This window comes from Pocillopora verrucosa, chromosome 14 (assembly GCF_036669915.1).
Source record: "Pocillopora verrucosa isolate sample1 chromosome 14, ASM3666991v2, whole genome shotgun sequence".
NCBI classification, from domain to species: Eukaryota; Metazoa; Cnidaria; class Anthozoa; order Scleractinia; family Pocilloporidae; genus Pocillopora; species Pocillopora verrucosa.
In genome coordinates, this window is record NC_089325.1 from 21608490 (window position 1) to 21624026 (window position 15537).

General features: G+C 37.6%; 1 protein-coding gene across 7 annotated transcripts in view; it reads right to left on the reverse strand.

The window, feature by feature from the left end:
- Positions 1–15537, reverse strand: part of LOC131795907 (potassium voltage-gated channel subfamily H member 6) — a 39554-nt gene that overhangs the window by 19517 nt on the left and 4500 nt on the right. The window contains exons 1-2 of one of the 7 annotated variants that reach the window (XM_066161653.1): positions 14467–14499; positions 11648–11737 (exon numbers count right to left, since the gene is read on the reverse strand). In XM_066161653.1, the coding sequence (XP_066017750.1) occupies positions 11648–11710 (63 nt within the window). In that variant the 5' untranslated portion in view covers positions 11711–11737; positions 14467–14499. Of the gene's footprint in view, positions 1–968; positions 1087–2862; positions 3005–7163; positions 7641–11183; positions 11323–11647; positions 11738–11827; positions 11941–14466; positions 14500–15537 lie in introns of those variants that run through there. The other 6 variants (XM_059113510.2, XM_059113516.2, XM_066161654.1 and 3 more) reach the window with 6 other exon arrangements.

Sequence of the window (15537 nt, forward strand, 5' to 3'; positions counted from 1 at the left end):
GGGAATTCTTTTTATTGCGCACACGAACACTGGAAGCCGGAAATTGTTGTTTAGCAGGGTCATAAAAACCTTGAGGAAGTGACGAAGTATGGCCAAATGTCAAGCCGTACGGGTTAGCAGTTTTCCCTTGTCCTTTCGTGCTTAGTCACGGAGCGATAAGACTGATGTCACAACATTTTACTTCTTGGGTATTAAATTGAAGTCAGCGTTGTAATAGGTCATCCTATAACGCAATAGAAGTCAATTTGTGCATAGATTTTTCTCGATTGTAACTATCACGACTTAATTTTGATTACCAATGAAAGCGCTTAAACTGAATGTTGACTGAGCTTTCAAAAAATTTCACCTTTCATGTTACTCTGAGGACATGAAGTACCCGGGTAGTAAAGAAATAGGCCCTCTGAACTTTAGGCGTGCAAGCGTGACACTCGTGCCAACTATTGTAGGTGCTCGTATCAATATGAAAACATTCTTGGAACGGTTACAGAAACTGTTTACGTTATCATTACATCTTTGTTCATGACGCTAAAGAACCGTTTTTTTCTTTGTTTTCCTGTCGTCTTTATTCTTCTACGTTAAAAATTCACATAAAAACTTGAATAGTGGACACGATGTCTCTTTTTCGCTTCGTCTTACAACGTTCCTTTACCACTGAAAGATGGTGCAGGTCGCGAACAAAAAAAAGACAAAAAGGAAAAGGAACTGGAGGGTGGAAGAGCTCCCCCGTTATGTAAGGCAAACGTTAGTCAGAATTGCCGGCAAACAGAAATGTTGTTAGTGACTGGATGCAAATAATTCCTCATTATCATTTGCGCATTAGAATTCATTTTGACATGCATTTTTCTATTGATCAAGATACTGATAACGCGTCTGATATCAAACCTTATCCAATTGACAGCATATGAGATACAAAAGCCAAGAGATAACAAAGTATAAGAATTTTGTGATAAATATGGTCACAAACCTACCCGAAGTGGCAACTGAAGAACTCCGCCTTTATCCGTATCGTAGACTAACAGTGATTCAGACGACATCGTGTTCCACGCTAAGAGTTTTACGACAGTGATTTGTTTAACAGTAAATCTGGTAGCTGACGACTATGACATCTTTTTCTTTGGGGCAGCAAGTTACCAGTTTAAGAAACAAAACACAATAAGCCGAGGAAATAGCAGTAATGAAATGTCTAATTTACATTTTAACTTTCGTTCACCGCGGGTGTGCATAAGTGAAGGAAAATTCGAAAGAATTAACCACAAAATTCACGCCAGTTGGCCCACGAATAAACAAGCAGGCTGCACTGCTAAAACTCTTGATAAGCGATTGATGAGCAAACCGGGCGGCTTAAGAATTCATATCCTCTGTAAAACGTACCTGTCATACTAGTACCAAGACAACGATATTACAGAGAAACAATTTTTCCTCGAGCACATCTTTACGCTTTGCTCATACCCCAAAAAACATTGCAAAGCATACAAAGAAGAAGTCCGTTAATTGTGATTAACAAACACTGAGAGAAGATGGTAACAACATACCGAATGCAAAAATAGCACACAGAACTGAACTACAATTTTAGTGACTATATATCATTTCTACCTGTCAACTTTCTCCTCCACTCCCATTTAACGATTTTAAGATGTCAGGGTTACGAGAACAAAACGACCCCAGAGGGAAAGCAAAACAGATCACAGTTCATTGTTTAAACGCCGTATGACACTTGTCGGTTCACACTCGAAACTGAAATAAACGGTTTCTTAAGTTTCCTTTGTAGCTAAACGAGCCGTACACGAGGCGGAATATAAACAAGAAACAACAAATTAATTTCGTAGTAATTCCTAAAAATTCCTAATTTATGAGTTTTATAAACAATATGCAATTGCTAATTAACAACAAAGAACACCGAGAAAGATTGTTTTGTAATAATGATATGGAAGCTCAGGTGTCTCGGCTTCTTCGCCCAGTTCCAAGCTCCTATATCGGGAGCCCTCTAGCTCCAACAGGGACGAGACCTGGATGCTTCATCACAATTTTCTTTCATACTGCTTTTTCCAAATTTACGTACTGATCCTTCTATAAGGAGGGCCACCTTACTACATTTTACTCCTTCTATATAAAATGGCTCCAACGCAGAAACGAGACTTTTAAGCAGAGGTGACTTGGCATGAGGGCGAGAAACAACGTTTGGCGCTTTAGAGCTTAGAATAAATTAAAGAGTTAACTTGAAAACGGATAAATCATGATAAAGTGACCGTACATGTTGCAAATAGTTAACGCTGTCTCCATACACAACCAAAAACCATGTTTTCCGCCGATTAACTAAACATACTGTACATGAACGTGTTTGAAAGCACGGTGCTTAATTGTAAATGGCACCATTTGACGAAGACTACTTACTGTTGTTGCCGAGAGACATTCGCCAACTGATAATATTTATACCAGTGGGTGTGAAGAATAAAAACAAACGAATTTCGACGCATAAGAGCACGAGCCCAAGAAAAATGACTGATTACATAAAATTGTTGTTGGACAATAGCGGTGGAAAGTGACTCGTTAACAAGAATTCAACAACAAAAGTTCTTTTGCTTATTTAGATTAATACAAACGGTAAACACAGTTCAGCCACTGAAAGTAGCTTTTCGGTTTTTTCACTTGTGTTTCAGGGAGCTCCACCAAGCCAATATCATTTATCCGATAAATCGATTTGTTACTTTCTTTAACCACACCTCGATTCAACTCGTAAATAGCATATATTAGAATGGTTCATGCTTGTTCTTTCTGCGTCTCTTGGAACTCGTTTCTAAGAAATGATAACTTTAGAATAACTTTTGAATCAAATACAATGAAGGTCGCAAAATGAGCGGCTACCTTTCTGGCGATGTACATGTTGACAGTGGTAAATCCTTGGTATAGTCTCAAGTTGATGAAGATGAAGATGAAGATGATGATGTTGATGATGATAACGGTGGGTTTACGTTGGAAAGTATATTGCAGTTAAGCTCGTCCTGACCTACATCCATGCAAAAATGTTGAAGAAAACACCGCTGAGTCTCATTATTCATGACCTATTGACAATTGTTGCAGGATATCATATCAGTACACGTTTCAACTGAGAGCGAACATTAAAGTGGATTGGTTGGTGATAAGTTCAGTTACCTGTCTCTTAGTAAAAAAAAAAAGAAAAAGCTGTAAAAAATTAATTACAGCAATTGCGATCCTTCACTATAAACAGTTTCATTTTCGAAACAAATGGAATCAATAAAGCTCTGCAATAAAATCCACTGTTAATTGTTGAGTTAAAGGGATATTGTGATACGAAAGTGAAGGGAGAACTGCATGCAGTGCTATCGTCATGGTGACTAACATCATAAAAAAATAGAATCGTAAATAAATTTAGAAACAATGGTACGAATTTCACAAGACGAACTCGAACATTTTGCCCCCCCCCCAAAAAAAAAAAATGATACATCTACAAATTCCCTAATTTGATTGGCTAGAAGAGATGCAGTTTTCAGGCAACAAAATGCCTAAGAAAGTTCATTCACAATCAAAGCAAATAAAGTGACAACACTGTTTGGTAGCACTTTGGACTTCTTCGCAGCTTAAAAAATGAAAGAAAAAAAAAAAAAAGATTTAGAAATTTGCACTTTTGATTGAACATGGTTGTTTTGAACGAACAATATACTATGCAAGGTTTGATTAATTTTTTCTGGCTGAGGGATTCCCGCACTCTGTCAAGGCATCGGGGCATTGTGAAAATCTTTATCAATTATTTTTCATGTGCAGTATCAATAGGTGATCACGCGATTCCTCTCGTGAACTTATCAATATTTTCAAAGACTTAAATTCACACTCGCCCTATGGGATCATGCAATTTTGATGCTCGTTTAAAAAAATATGTTTGGTCTTCATTTACTGAAAGTTGTACCCGAAATAATTTGCTTACCTATACAAATTATTCAAAGTGCACAACAGTGACGTCAGTCCTTCACAGTTAGCATTAATGATTTATCATTAATAGATTTGAGGTTTGGTCAGTAACAGTTCTTCGTTTTTACAATAGCCTGCAAATCGACACAGTACGACGCGAATCTACTTAAACTGGATTTCCATAATAAAGTTTCGATTTATATACAGACTGAGATTGCGTAACCAAAATTTACTTCTTGACTCTTTTGTATGTTTTCTTTTTTTCAGGCTTTAAAACACTGATTGTTTACCCAGCGTATAACCAATTTTACTCTATCAGAACAAGTGATATTGATCGAATTCACCTTGGTCATTCGTTTGGTATTGAAATTGAAATAATTCAACAATTTCTCTAGTCACAAAGTTAAATTAGGTAATTTGATTCTGCCAGCATATCCGGTGTAGATTCGCTAAAAATAAAAAATATCATTGAAGGTGGATCGTAAACTGAGCTGCAGCGGCTCAACATCTTCGACAAGGTCTCCAAAAATAAAGAAATATTCAATTGAGTTAAAACGAATATATCTAAGTTGCTGATATAAAAGGAGATTTGTTGTTAATAAGCTTTGACCTAAGTGCTTTCTCAGTGTTCACGGGAGATTATTTTGGCGTGCTCTATTCATAATTGTACATTCGGTACTTAGGAAGCTGGGTAATTCAGATGTTTGTAGCTTCCAAGGAAATTGTTCACAGACAAAAAGTAACAAACGTAAAATATCTCAGTTACAAGTAAACAGACGAAACACAACACTGACCTGAAGAACATTTTCCGTTAACGTCCGCTTGAATATTCTAACTGACATTCTCTTTGATGAAGAACGCGTGAAGCCATAAGGAAACACGGAGAATCAATATTCACACGTCAACACTAATGACCAGTGTTTCATGATATTGAATATTCCCCTCTTCTTCTCGTAGTTGGAAAGCGATTTAAATCATTAATAATTGAGACAAAGCCATAATGAGGCTCCTCTCGCCAATGGCAAGTAACACACGTCCATTAGCTCACATCTGGAGTGAATAGGCAAGGATAGAAGCATAACTGGATTTCACCATTAACAATGTGAAATCGCAGCGGTGTGACACATAAATTAGCACCTTAAAAGATAAAGATACTTGAATACACGACACGTTTTATTTGGGCTACTATCTAAACTTAATGGTTCAGATCAGTCAGGCTACAGCTTAAGGTGGTCGAATGCCCAAAAGTACCAAGATTTTATCGTTGTGTGTTATACTTCCACCAAATTACGGTGTCTTTGGTTGCCAACAGATTTGTTATCAAAAGTAATTCACACTCCTCATAAACTATAACAGAGGGAGCAACAAGCGGTGTCCCACACCAATATTCTCTGAAAAGTGAGGCTCTATCAACTGTATCATCAACAAAGCTTACCCCAGCACTAAATGAAAAAACATCCATTAATCGAGGAAAGGAATTTTTTCGGAAGCGAAGCACATTTCTTAAAGGGCTGCCCTTTCACCTGAGTTTGATAAGCGTTCTAGCTCGTTCGTGACACGTAAACAACTTGGTATCGCGTTTTGCTACAAACAAAATCCTTTAAAACAATCTGAGCTATAAATTGTTCCAAGAGGTTTAAGTAATAGAATTATTTCCGTATAAGTTATGTTGTGTTTTGCTTATGTCAACATAGGAGGAAGGTAGCAAACGTTTTTAGTAACATGTGGTAAAAGGAAAATCCTTGACAATCCCATTATTTTCAACTCCAAATTACGCGATAAAAATAAAGCCTACGTTTTCGCAAGAATAAATATCCAATGTGCTGATAATTGAGAGCTACAGCTACACGTAGACTTCGATCAAAGATGAAAACTGAACAATATCGAAGATCCCAACATGAATTAAAACAATTCCACAAAATAATAACACAGCAAACCACCCTTTACAACAAATCAGCAATTATCAAAGCCTTAGGAAACGTGTACTATTGATATCTTAAGACTGAACTAGACCTTCAACCAGGTTCACAAACCTATCTGGCAAATCTTTGGCCTTCGGCGTCAAGCTACTTTCGCGTTGACTACTTATGATAAATTTGATTATAAAGGGCAAAATTGAATTGATTTAATCCAAAAGAAAAAAGGCTAAATGCAACATCCCTTTGCTTTTCTCACAAAAGATGACATTGAGTCATTCTCTATGAGCTTACATGACAACACTCAAATCCCAAGCCTGGAAGATTAGATGGTAAAGTTCAATGATCTAAGGTTTTTAAAGATCCCATATGAAGCCCGTTTTCTACAGTTCATCAATCAAACATAAACAACTGCTAAGGTTTCGAATACTTAGAAAGTTAATATTTTCGACAGCTGTTCGCAACATCGTATTGAAAATGACAGCGAAGCGAGGCACAATATTCGACGGAAACGAAGCTCGCCAAAACCGCTGACATCAGTGAAATAGTCACGTGATCTCTGCGACACTCTTACTATGACCAGGCTTATTTTAGGATAATTCAACTTCCGCTTCACCTTTTGTCCATGCACGACTGCCAAATTGAATAATTGCTTCGCTGTCGAGTCTGATACAGACAGATTGTCCACATTAAAGAGTATTCTGATTTCATCTTTGGATATAGTGCTGACCATTCGATCACACACTCAAGGAAAAATGTACTCTGTAGAGGAAAACGCGATTTTTCAAGGTTGTAGTTCACTTTTGATACCTTTGGATAAAAATTTTGTCATGGATGGGAGGTCAAGAAATTTATACTGTCTGCTGTCAGATTCTCTTTCGCTTAAATGTTATTCAACCAACTAAAACCAAACAACGATTGCCGCCCATGTATACCATTGGTTTTAAACGGCGCAAACATTAAAAAAAGTCTCTAATAAACTCGAAAATATCGGTAGAAGTTGACTCTTACCTAATACTGATGGGCGATTGATCCACTACACATAACAAGCACTTAGAGTTAAACAGTATGGCCACCGATGATAACCATATTAACAAACCACTCGTTCACTTCGTCAAGTTCGAGAGAGAACAGTCGTAGTTGGCCTAATTTCCCAGTTTACAATCATCTAATACGAGATCTCGAAATCCGCGACCAAACGATAGGGTAAAAACTCCCTTTAAGTGGTCAGCAAGTACAATAACTATTATCACCAAATTTTTCAACAAACAGGGACTTCCCAATTCTTCCCGCAATGCGACTTTAACTCGACCACGGACTCACCTTGTATTCATCGATCTGTTCCAGTTTCATCTTGAGGCTTTTCATATTTAAGTCATTGACATTAATCCTAGTCTTGTTTTCTTCTTGACAATTAAGAGATAAACCAGGTTTGAAGTGTGAGTAAATTCGCACAAAAGCAAATCGGCCTTTCACATTCAATCACAGCTTCATCTGAGATAAGAGTTGTTATTTGAAGTCACAAAAGGCAGACTGAGGAAATAACACGAACTTAAAACAGCTTCGTATCAGCTTCCACGGAAATGGCACACATACCACCAAACGGACGAAAGGTCGTTGTGGATGTCAAACAACATGCAAAGTAATACGCATTCCTCGACACAAAAGAGCAAGCTAACCCTTAAATGCAATCCCACAATTATTCTCACACAATCCTTAAACAAAAAGCGAGCATGATAGGATTCAATAACACCTCATTTGCTGCACAATTAGTTAATCATCCAAAGAGATAGAAACGATATCAAATGAAATTTCGGAGCGATAAACTTCACAAATGACAAGTAGAACTTTTAAAGTATGCTAATTCGTTATTAACAAATGATATATTGACTTACTAATATACTGACGATGTGATACAGGAACAATATATGAATATTATTCAATGATGCCTTCATGTCACACCCTTAGAGTACGCTGCCACTTTTTAATAAACTTGGATTATCTTTATTATTTTCGTGTCTTCGTTTCAATAAAAACGTGTTCTGCATTGTCCATATTTCTTTTGTCTTACATATTTCACAATTTTATTACTTTTCGTGCACTTAAAGTCAATCAAGACTTTTCGTTTAATCACGACTGCCAGTATGGGCTTTGACCGAAAGTTCTTAAGCAATACTTTGAAAATTTGAAGGAGACGCTGACGAAATGGTTATTACGACAGACTCGTAGATTAATAGATGCGTTATCAGGCCTTCACAGGGTGTCATGGGTTCTGTTTTAGGGTAAGATGCACTACTTTCGAAATGTCCCTCTCTACCCGGTAACATAATGCAAAATGAACTACCACCAAACTGTTTGGAAATGTATGAATTGCTAGGACCGCGTTACCTTCAATGGCCCGTATACCATCTTGGAACCTGGAGAAGTAGCAACATTCCTAGTCGCTTGGTGCAAACGAATCTGGGATAAGCCCAGGCAATATGAGCCATAAACAGTTTCATGTACTTGATCCAACTGTTCAGATATACACCCTAAGAAGCTAAATTCCACTATCTGTAGAGCAATTTGCTTCACAGAAATTTTAGCAGAGGTTGGCATCTTTGGTTTATTTGTAAGCCCTAACTGAAGACATAAGCTGTTGAAATTTTGGTAAATTCTGTTCGCCAATTAGCTGTTTTTACAAACAGTCGCCATGGCACAGAGAAGGCTATCACATGCCGAAATGACAATGGTCTACGCAAATTTTATCAGTAGGACATCGTACTCGTTGAAGACTTAGGTCCTTTAACAGAGTCAAAAATCACTCTCTCCTGCATGAAACACACAAGACTCGCTACGAAACTACTGAGAGCGTTCCTAGAGAGAATTTCGAGGATCAATAAAAGGAACAATAAAAAAATCTCCTCTTCTTTTGCCCACCTAGAATGGTACATGCAAAAAGAACGCCTATAAAATTCCTCTCCTTCATAATCTTGAAACTAACATAGAAAAACCTACACCAATTATAAGCAAGTTTACATATAATGTTGATTCTTTGAAATAAGCATTGGAACAACAATTTTTTAAAGGACTTCTGTGATGACCCGTAGACAAAATGATACAGTTATCGAAAGAGCTAGGAGACTATTCGTTTTTCACCGCCTGTGGGAGGGAGGCCCGGGGACGCAGGATTTTTGGGTAGGGGTTATATGATTTTTAGTGGGGACGGAGGTTGAAATCAGCTATCAGTCGTTGCCAATAGGGTAAAAAGCGAGTTCTATAGAAAATCAATTGTCAATGAGCGGGAAATCACAAGAATGTTACAGATCCTTTGAAGGAGGGGGGGGGGGAATCAGGTAAATCCCCCCCTCACCTCCCAAGGTGATAAACTGTAACTGGGTAAAAATTGCAAAGTTAACCACAAAAGTGAACTCTTCAAAATAATTAATTCAATTGAACTTTTAGATTTAAAACCTAAATTTCAGTTTGAGATGAGATGACTCTTAAATGAAGTTCAATTCAAAAGCGAGGATCTGGGAGAAAAACGAAACATTTCATATTGCGTGAGAGCCTCCTTAGTCTCCTACAGAGACTTAAACAATACACGGTAGTTTTTCAATAAAGAACCATCAAGACAAAGTGAAAATCATTATTTCCTTGGAGAGAGAGAGATATAGGTAGTGCTTGTGAACACCATAGGGTGCTTAAAATACTTCTACGGAATAAATCAGGTTTCATAAATTGCTACTGGAGGCTATCGACTATGTGGATTAAAAGGAAAAACATGACGCAAATTGATTTACAAAAAAGTATGTCTGATAATGTGCCACTGCAATAAATGTCTTCCTAATAAGCGTTCCTCAATATGAAATCGCCTTGAAATAACCCTTTCCCTCTAAAATTAACATCGATAATGCACCCTCCAGTTTGAGGGTAAGACTCTTTGGACTTAATCAAAATGACCGGCTCTTTTCTGAAGTCTCTTAAAAGGAGACTCCCACTGGAAATCGTCATTTATCTGCCAGGAATGATCAAATTTCTCTCTAAAAAATAAACATTTCCTATCTTATAAATTACACCCGTTTATGTCTTTCTTGTCAGCCTCACTTTTAAATACACATAGGACCCTACCAAGGAAATCGACATGTCTCGTTTCAAAAATGACCTTATCAAATAGATGACCCCGTTTCTGATTGTCTCTCTGTTATAAAACAGTATCCAATAACTTTCCTTCCGGCTCGGCTTACAAATGTCTTTCTCTTTTACATATCCCGCTATCGTAGATGACTATCAAACCTTTCCCCCGACACCCGGCACTCCTCCCAAAAAAATCTCTGTAGCTTCAATTTTCTTCTCTAATTTTTATAAGACAATGTATTTGGGAGACGCTCATCTATGATATTCTTCTCATGATGAAATTGCATTTCACTTCAGCAACCGATAAGTAATTTTCTTAAATTAACCGCACCGCATTACGAAGATCTTACAAGATAAAAGGTGAAGAGTCACGCAAAGTAATTAAGACTTCGTTTTTCACTTGTCGTGTAGCGCTCACACGCCACATGATTTCGTATATCACACATACATAAAAAACCTTTTACCTCAAGTTTTCTACCCCAATACGCTATTCATTCATGTATGTGGTACAAACAGTAAAATTCACGATCGCGAAGATTCCATAAAAGGAAACAGTAGACATCATCAGTGTTTCAAAATCCAAACTGGTTCATTGGTTTGCAGAGATAAGAAGATCATAACTTTAAGACTGACAAAGTGCAAGTACAATTTGAAAAGAATAAACGATTGATTTCCTGTTTAAGCAGGAACACATTTGTTCCAATTTGCTGTTCACTTGGATTTGAGCTTTCAAACTTCTGATAAATTGTGACTGCATTGGTCTCGCAATCTTTCTTCCCAAAGAGCGAACGACGGCCGCAGTCGCAAATGAACATCGAGCTGAAAATTGTTTAGGTTATTTTGATGACGAGAAATTCAATCGCTAACGATTATGCATGGAGGGTTATCGGATGATACTTGTAAACAGAAACTAAGGAAAAACAACATATTTCGAACTCCCGAGGCAATTGATCGCCAATCTATGACGCTACTTGTCAAGGGAAAGTTCCCTTAGAAGCGAAAGTTCGTTCTTAAAACGAATGTGTAAAATCCAATTGAAAACAAATCATCGAAGCGTGAATAATTATTTGCCGTGTTATTTAGTAACGAGCGCCAGGATACAAACTCAGATGAGAAGTAGAACAGACATCAGAAGCGACAAGTATTTACCAAAATAAACAGTACTACAAAAGCGCTTATTAGCACAAGGTTTAGTTTTACACGGTAAAAGCGCGTTCCAAGGCTTACCTGTGTGTTATGAGAGAATAAGACCATCTTAAATCGAATCACTTCTTTAAAGAAGTACGTTAAGCACCGTAACGTTTGTTTTCACCGCAGAAACTAGTGACTCAAGTCTTGACGATTTCAAACCAGCCGCGAAAGGTCAGTCAACAAGTTGGCAGCGCTGATGAGCGCGGAATTTTAACTTCGCATTCCATCACATAAATAACACTAAACACTTGATAGAAAAGAGTGCCAGTGTTGTGACAAGTAACATGTTTGTAGTCTGTACGTGAATACTATTAACGGTTTGCTAGTTTTAAAATTACATTTTTCGATCGACTTGCAACCTGCGTGACTGTTAAGTTTTCATTCAAGATCTGTTTACGCGTAAAATTGTCTGTCCAAACACCAAAGCAGTGCTCTGTGAACATGTTACGATTTTGACGGGACACAGCTGCATTATTCAACTCTAAATATATCATCATTACCTTCAAATCTGGTCTCCAGGTGCAGTTAAACAACTCTGCCAAAGCTTCTTTTTTCTGTGACATGCTGTCTAACACGAATCCACGAGTGCCCTGAGTATTAAAAATAACGACAGCTATCAGATATCGGCAAACTTCGTTAGTTTAGGACAAGTTTGCCGAGTTACTTTACGCCTCAATTACCAGTTTCCACAATATTTATGGCCCTACGCATCGTTTGAATAAATTATTCTTCAACAAAAGCAGCTGGATAATGACTCCGTACGAGCTAAGTGCTCTAATTGTGTCCTTTGTGCTCATCTGCTCAGCGGTTGACGTCACAAACTATTTTCACCAAGTTCGCTATGGAAATTGTCGAGCAGTTTCTAAATAACTGTTGATTATTCATCTGGGTTTTTTCCTTTTTTTTTTTTTTTTTTTTTTTAACTTTGAAAACACGTTTGAGAATAAATTTAAATGCGGATGTTTGCGAAATTTTACAAAATACTCGTAGGACAAACCACAAATCTTAGCTCCGCGTTTGGTCTCACCGGTGACTGGATTTAGATTGGCAATTAACGAGCAGATAGTTTTTGTCGCCTCTCAATTATGATGACCATTTGTTTTTATCGTCTAAATTACGGGAGTTGTTGATTTTACTGCTTCATCATTTTTTCAATATTTAATACATATCCGATTGTTATCAATGGTTCTGTAGACAACACCAAATTTTTCTTTTTATTTCTTTGTAAAAAATTACCTGATTTGAGTTAATATCGAGAATAAATAACAAAAAAACCCGCTTTGAATCGATAATAATAATGAATGAATAAATCGATTCATAATCCAACAAGCTGAGTCATCTGAGAAACATTTTAACCAAATTTTTCTCGATAAGTTGTCTTTACAGACTTAAGAACAAAAATATTGGGCAGAGTTCTTCCAAGCAATATTTTTTCATATCAGCCACATACAGCGTTTCTTAGCCTATGTTCTGTAAATAATTAGGAGCTAAATCGTGATTATTGAGCCTGAGTTTTCAAGATTGCTACGTATGGAAATCCGCGAGATAATCTCCTCAATCCTCGTCCAACCGTGTTCACTTTTATTAACCTTTGCCTGTCAGAATCTCTCAGATTTGATGATTAACTGTTCTATTTAATTTCCCAACAAATTGCGTCAATTTTCAACGACCCCAAGACGACTCAAATTAAAGCGAGATGTACCTCTTTTGAATAGGCCTCTGGTATAGGAAGCAGATTGACATGCAAGATAACGTAAACTGGCCTACAAAGAGGCTTTTTTACTGCCTCCCTTCTCCAGGCCGGAAAACGCAAGCTAAGTTGGAGAAGTGGGAAGACTTGTAGTGAAAGAGAGCGAGAAATTTATCTGGGGGCAAACGTGTATGGGAACACACCTCCAGGATTGTTTGATAACGATCTGCGACGGAGCTATGGAATTTTCGAGTTCTCGTAGATCGTGGTTTGCCTTGTACGATTTTTAGAAAAGACTGAGATAAGACTCCAATAAAAGGGAAAAAAAAGAAAAAAGGAAACAGCTTCGACGAATAAAATTAACAGCAGCAGGTGTTATCCTCCATAGAATTATCCGTTAATTAAAACACGAGAGACTGTGAATGATACAAACAAAACTTAAAAAAATATGTAATCGAAACACTAATCTGGTGTTTGTTCAGCTCTGAAAGGGTTAAGTTCTTTATCAAGAAGGTCCTCAATAAAGAGGAAAGTTCCCGAAACATCTTGCAACTAAATGCGATCAATAAAACTATCTGGCACAACATTCATTACTTTCACTAGCATTTTGTAGAGCATTTTGTATGTAACTCACTCTGAAAACTTGGGAAATGTTTAGGAGGCAATTAAAAAGACACCGACAGCCCTAAAAAATCGAGCAGAAGCGAAACAGAATGCAGTGAGGGTACACAGCTTCTTCCAAAGGAATTATCATTTCGCTCAGTCAGGTATAACGTAAAAATGGATTTCTGTGATTTTCACCGACCACTGTCAGTTAAAGGATCAGGACGGTGCCCCCTTAATTTTTTCTGCTGCTATTGTGCGACTAATTCCAACTTTATGAATCACAAGCAGTGTAAAAAGAGGCCGAGAGGGGAGAAAGAATTTGGGGATTGGAGACCAGAGGCGGAGGAAAATGATATTTAATTCAAGTGACGAAGTACATTGTTCAAAGAAGCAGCAGCGATGCAAAAAATCTCTCATCCTTATTACTTATGCCATGTATATAGTCTGCTTTAGAGAGGTGTTCCTACCTCTTGTTCGAATTCGCGCTAGCCACGTACAATTTGCAACTGTATGAAAACAGGGACATGATAGCTTTGCCCACAAAATCAGTCTAAGAATACCAAATGACTGCTGTATCAGAGGCACCGGGTTCGCCATGTAGAAGATAGAACTGAGATAATTTGTTCCTTTCAGTTTGACCCTGCCTAAAATATATCCACTATAGAATGTTTTGATTGATGAAACGTGAGCCGTAAAAACACGTTCATTTTCTATCATGATCTCCCCAGCATTTCAGGCACTTCACATTGGGTCATCGTAAAAAAGCGCACAGTTAAAGAGAACTCAGCCGGGCTCGCTGCATGGACATGCGGTTTTTGTATCCGTGTTAAGTGGGAATTCGGTATTATCTTCTAAGCACCATAATCAGTGATGATATGAATGACGGTAAAGAGTGCCGCGGCATTTCAGCGCGCAGTTACTCCAACATCACTATTAACAAATCCAATAAGTAATAACACAGAAGCTGCACGGTTGAAACGGTGAGACGACTAATTCCAGGGAAATATTGAATTTGGCACTCACCTTGAACAATATCTCAAACAAATTCTGTTTCCAAATTACTGCTTAAAACAGCTTCACTTCTCACTTTGGACCAGAAAAAGCCAATGTAAGTCTTGTTTAAAAGTGTTTCAGAAATGCTCAGTGGTTAGATGTGAATGACATTGAACCCGGTCAAATCCTTGTCATTCGATTGGCGAGTCTATCACTTATCTTTAACTAAGTGGCCATGAAGGAGCAAGCATTTTGCGAACCAAGTGGAGTAAATACTGGCGGTGTCGCTTTAGCTATCAACCCGAAATATGAAAATATTTTTGTTTCTACTAAATCCTATCTAACCACAACGTACGGGCTTGGTTTTCAAAAGGGTAAATATCTCGAGCAAAGCAGATGTTTTTTGCTGCGCCACGAGCATTCCATTCTAACTAATTGATAAATTAAAAAATTCATAATGAGCTTTACACACATTCTGTTTTGTATTTTGTAAAATTTTCACCATTTGAAATTCGTAAAATATCGTATCCAAATTTATAATTGCAAGATACCCAGCGTGGGAGTGACACAGGCTACGCGTTTTATTTCCTTTGTTCATTGCTGCGCGAGAAAATTAAAACAACCAGGCGTTGAACAGCGGTTGATGTTCCCAAAACAATCATGGCTTTGCTATGCCTAAAGAGTTTACTGTTTGAGTCCAAGTACACGAACAATGGTAAGCCAATACATAGCTGGGGGTCCTGCTTCTTGTGCCTTTCCTTCATTCAGAATTTAAAGGAGCGCCAACTACGAATAAACTAAGAAAGGAATGCTGTGATCGTGTCTTCTTTCCGTCACTCATGTAGAACTGAGATAAAATGTCAGAGAATGGAGGCACGAACATGTAAATAGCGTATCCAAATGGTAAAGGAGACAGTTCTGATTGTTTAAGAACATTAAATTTTAACTGGTTAATGCCCTTTATTGTTAGATTTGGTATTCGCAGTGGTCGCTGGTCTCTGCTAAACACAACCAAGTTTTGTTTCAAGGGTTTGTCTCGATTTATTGCATACTTTTAGGTGTTATGCCATTTTAAAAATAGAACACTAAGATTTAATAAAG